This window comes from Limanda limanda, chromosome 1, assembly GCF_963576545.1.
Source record: "Limanda limanda chromosome 1, fLimLim1.1, whole genome shotgun sequence".
Lineage (NCBI taxonomy): Eukaryota > Metazoa > Chordata > Actinopteri > Pleuronectiformes > Pleuronectidae > Limanda > Limanda limanda.
Genome location: NC_083636.1, coordinates 26,097,885 through 26,102,551, shown reverse-complemented (window position 1 = coordinate 26,102,551; position 4,667 = coordinate 26,097,885). Strand labels below are relative to the sequence as shown.

The window sequence follows — 4,667 nt, the reverse complement described above, 5'->3', positions numbered from 1 at the left end:
CCTCAGGCTTCAGCTCTGATTGGTCCTCGTTTGGAGCAGCTCATGGGTTCATTCCGCCGTTAAGCGCCTCCCCGTTCCTCTAAACTACATTATAATGCAGCCAACCTCCCTTTTAACCACAAACCGAATTTGCTTTCATTTAGGCGATATATATTTCTTAAATAGGTTAAAGTCATAGAGATTTTTTTTTGTTGTTGGTGGGAATAGCATTTCGCCCTGGAGCGGTGCGCAATGCTATCTCATGCCGACCTCCTGGATGCTCGCCTCGGTGAGTTATCATCACCAAACTCCGGTCTTCAACTCTACTGTAAGCTGGAGCCACTTCTAATCCTAAATCAAGCTCAGAAAATTGTCAATTTGCTTCTTACATCATCTTAATGTGGCTGAAGTGAACTAAACTCGCTTAATTCATTGGAAAAGTAATTATTATTATTATATTACTGCGTAATTTGATTTAACCATTTTCTGAGATACCGTGTGAACGAATTGAATTAAGAGTATTTAAGGAGCAGATTGTAATGTGTGCATGCTGTAGTTGTTTCTGTCATAGAGCTGCGATCATGTGCTTTTTTATTTCTGCTTTGGTGTTTCTGTTTTTAACCTGGATGCTTTAATGCATGTGCAGCATCATTTTCTACTGACGCAGAAAATTTGCTTCAACTATTCCTGATTTCTTCCATGTCGCCTGTGTGCTGTTTAAAATGCCTAACCATGTGTTTCCCTCCTGTAGAGCAGGTGTTCACTGTTCAAATCTCACCAGCTCTGCTTGCCTTTACAGGGATGAAGGATGCCGCGGCGGAGCTCCTGGGCCACAGGGAGGCTCTGAAGTGCAGGCTCGGCGGAGGAGGACCCGACCCGGGCCACTCCGGCGAGCTCGGTCCGGGCTCGGACGGCGTGGAGGGCTCCACGATGCTCCCCGGTGAAGACATCAGCGGCGGCGGCGGCGGTGGATCCAACACGGTGCAGGTGAACAGCAAAGATCAGGAGAAGCAGCAGCAGCAGCAGAACAGCAGCAACTCGAGCCAGTCCCAGCAGTCCCAGAAACAAAAGCGGCACCGGACACGCTTCACCCCGGCGCAGCTCAACGAGCTGGAGAGGAGCTTCGCCAAAACGCACTACCCAGACATCTTCATGCGGGAGGAGCTGGCTCTGAGGATCGGCCTGACGGAGTCCCGAGTGCAGGTAGGACGCCTGGAAACACACACTGTAGTTCTTATTCACTCATTCATCATCATCAGTGAGTCATATTGAAGCAAAACTCAAAACAATGACTCGTGTTGCGCCTCACATGTGCGTAAAGCAGCAAGAAACTGCATGTGTTAAATGAAAATATTTTTTAAACATGTGTTTATATTCTCGTAAAAATATTTATTACAACTAAATCTCCACCAGCTCCAAAAATAAACCCAATCTGTTCACTGTTGCCATGACAGTAATCAACATGCAGGACCCGGAGCATAAATTGAAGTGAAATTAAATTCTCCTAACAGCAGTTTTTTAATTTACATTTGTGACCGAACATTTCTAACTTATTGTGTTCACTCTCTGCGTTGCAGGAGCATTGTAACATGTGTGCAAACTAATTTCAATATATTATTTCCAACGCACTATCGACAATTTTTTTAGCTTCTATTTAAAACTAAAATGAATTTGCTTTTACAAAACTGCATTTTATTAAAAATATAAGTTTCTCATGTCTGTATTTCGGAGAAACTGAGAAAATTTCATATCTAACATGTTAAATTATATCTGATATTGGTTTATAGTTTTTATTTTAATCATAGCCATCATTACAAAAACACTTCCTATTTTTCATCGTAATAAAATGTTCTGCTACATTGAAATAATCATCTGGAATAAAAATGCAAAGCAAGATACACATTATAATGATTTCACTATATAATTAAAATGTATTTTAATATTCACAAACAGTCAAAATGTTACATGTAAACAGATGAAACAAGTGCAATGTGTTATTTTAAATAAATATAGCTACTCAGTAAAAAGATAACAACACACAGGTTGTGTATTATTCTCTTTCAATGCCTTGCCCAATGGCAGTCCATGCTTGAAAACCTCACTCGGATTGGAACCAGCAACCTTGTGGATTATGACTAGACGTAACAAACATTACACGTTGAGATTTATTTGTCATTCGTTCACAAATTTATTTTAGACCAGTGAATGAAAAAAGATTTTATGATGTAAAACTTATTTTTATTTTAACTGTATCCAATATTTTATGTTTATTTGTTTTGGATCCAGTTGTGGGTGTTTTTCTGATGACTTAAGTAAAACCTCTTATTTCTGAGGGATTGTTAAAACTGGTCAAAATTTTGCGCCCATGTCATTTCCTATAAATAGAGGGAACCAGACGATTATCTTTATTGCACTCGTTTAATCGTCTCAGATAAAACTGTTTTCAACCTTTACATACATTTTAACCTTGTGATCATGAGGGTAAGTCAGCACCATGACTCCATCCCATAATACTGTGCGTTGTCCTCGGTGTCTTTAGTCACTTCCAGTTTGCACACTGTAAAAATAATTCCTAAAATATGAGGCACATTAAGGAATGATAGCTGCACCGCCTTATTAACCACGTGGCACATGCACTGGAGCTGCTCACGTGTGAAATAATACCTTAATAACCGTTATTATAAGAGTCACTTCACTTTCTACATAACATTTACATAAAATAAGAATTAGTGTAATGACGCTCATCTGTTGTTATTAGAGGGATGGGAATAAGACGCAGGTCCAGAGTCAGTTTGAGCCAATGCGCATGTCTCCGCTTCTCCGCGCCGGACGCGCACAGACCGCGCCCGTGTCTCTATTTTTAAACAGAATGAGAAATTGTGGTTTTCTTTTCTCCTGAAGTGTCATGTTTCTCGGGCCGGGTTTCACGGCTGGCTACGCGAGCTGGAATAAGAGTGAGATTGTCCCTCTCTTATTACCGAGCCCCACTTTTCTCAAGCAAATCTCCACATTAATCATAGAGGCCCGCTCGCAAGCAAAACCAGCAGCAGCTCAAGGACCCGGGCGAATAAAGTCCGTTCACCAGCGAGAGCCATTTGTCACCGCGCTAACATTATCTTTATTATCTGACTGCCTGCTTCTTCACTGGCTCCCACCACCACTGTACAATCCCCGAGGAGGGACACATGATCTTATATAAATACAAATATAAATGTGAATTCTGCGCACAAAAAAATTGAACAGTTATCAATAAAAAAGAAAACTACTCACCATCTCTACAATGTTGGAATATTGCACACAAATATTAAAGTGGCATGATTTTTTTTTTACAATTATTTTACAAAATCATCAAAGTTCTTAAATTTTAAGAAAGCTAAATAATAATCATTATAATAATAATAACGAAAAAAATCCACTTGCCTCTTTGGCAAAGTTGATATTTTTTGATATATAAAAATCTGACCTCCGTGGACGTTATTGGATTGTTAAGCAAAATAAACACGTTATTTATTAAACTCATTTTAAAAATGAATTGTTTTCATATCGTTGTTGGGGGACATTTAGAGACCTGAGCAGCTGGTGGGACCCTGGAAACCAGAAGTAAACATAAATCTGTGTTTTCCAGGAGCTGATTTATTGTTGGTTGTTCACATTATCATCATGATCCCGGCCTGATGTCATAACCTTCTTTATGTGCTCTGATAACATGACCTGTCAGTGGCCCAGCAGCCATCCCAGCCGCCTCCTCTCACCGCCTCCTCCTCTCTGTCCGCAGGTCTGGTTCCAGAACCGACGCGCCAAGTGGAAGAAGCGCAAGAAGACCACCAACGTGTTCCGCTCTCCGGGCACTCTCCTGCCCACGCACCACGGCCTGCCCCAGTTCCAGTCCGCTGCGGCGGCGGCAGCGGCCATGGGCGACAGCCTCTGCTCCTTCCACGCCAACGACACCCGCTGGGCCACGGCAGGGATGCCCGGCGTGTCCCAGCTGCAGCTCCCGCCTTCTCTGGGTCGCCAGCAGGCCATGGCGCAGTCCCTGTCCCAGTGCAGCCTCGGCGCCGGGCCGCCGCACAACTCCATGGGTCTCTCCAACATGTCGTCCAACGGCGGCGGGCTGCAGACCCACCTCTACCAGCCCTCGTTCCCCGGGATGGCGTCCTTATCCGGCCCGAACAACGTGCCCGGCTCGCCTCAGCTGTGTGGCCCGGACAGTGAGGTCTGGAGAGGGACAAGCATCGCGTCGCTGCGCCGCAAAGCGCTGGAGCACACAGTATCCATGAGCTTCACCTAGTACGAAGAACTTTTCCTCTGCGTTTAGTTCTTATTCATCCATCCACCGGGAAAAATACAAGCAGGATACTTGTTCACATCACAAAGAGCAGAGCTGTACACCTGGCAGTTTGATTCTCTCCCCAATCACAGACCAGAGGGAGAACTGAAGCTATTTATCAGGCCTCATGGCCTCTATCAAGCATAGGGCTGGTTCTGTTTAAAGCTATAATTTATTATTTCGCATGTAGCCTATGACGACTATTTATTTGTCTATTTAAATTTAACTTATTGGTTTGCTCAGTATATATTTATTTGGCACAGCCCTCGCCTGTTGTTGCGGGGCTCCCGGTGACTGACTGGTTTTTGAAGACAATTTCTGAGGATACCTTGAAATACACAACTGTAGGTGACATATTTCC

General features: G+C 43.3%; 1 protein-coding gene across 2 annotated transcripts; it reads left to right on the top strand.

The window, feature by feature from the left end:
• Positions 1–231: 231 nt before the first annotated feature.
• On the top strand, positions 232–4,267 carry otpa (orthopedia homeobox a). Of its 2 annotated transcripts, none has more exons than XM_061080700.1 (3): positions 232–268; positions 779–1,182; positions 3,755–4,267. In XM_061080700.1, the coding sequence occupies exons 1-3, from the start codon at positions 232–234 to the stop codon at positions 4,265–4,267; spliced, it is 954 nt and encodes a 317-aa protein (XP_060936683.1). The 2 variants fall into 2 exon arrangements, with proteins under 2 accessions (XP_060936683.1, XP_060936675.1); XM_061080692.1 differs by having other exon boundaries at positions 232–307.
• The last annotated feature ends 400 nt before the right edge of the window (positions 4,268–4,667 follow it).

Bases quoted from the DNA above. Each gene is read 5' to 3' on its own strand.
- otpa (XM_061080692.1), top strand. From the start codon at position 232: ATGCTATCTCATGCCGACCTCCTGGATGCTCGCCTCGGTGAGTTATCA. The intron at 308-778 runs GTAAGCTGGAGC...TTGCCTTTACAG, and splicing joins CTCCGGTCTTCAACTCTACT to GGATGAAGGATGCCGCGGCG. The intron at 1,183-3,754 runs GTAGGACGCCTG...CTCTGTCCGCAG, and splicing joins TGACGGAGTCCCGAGTGCAG to GTCTGGTTCCAGAACCGACG.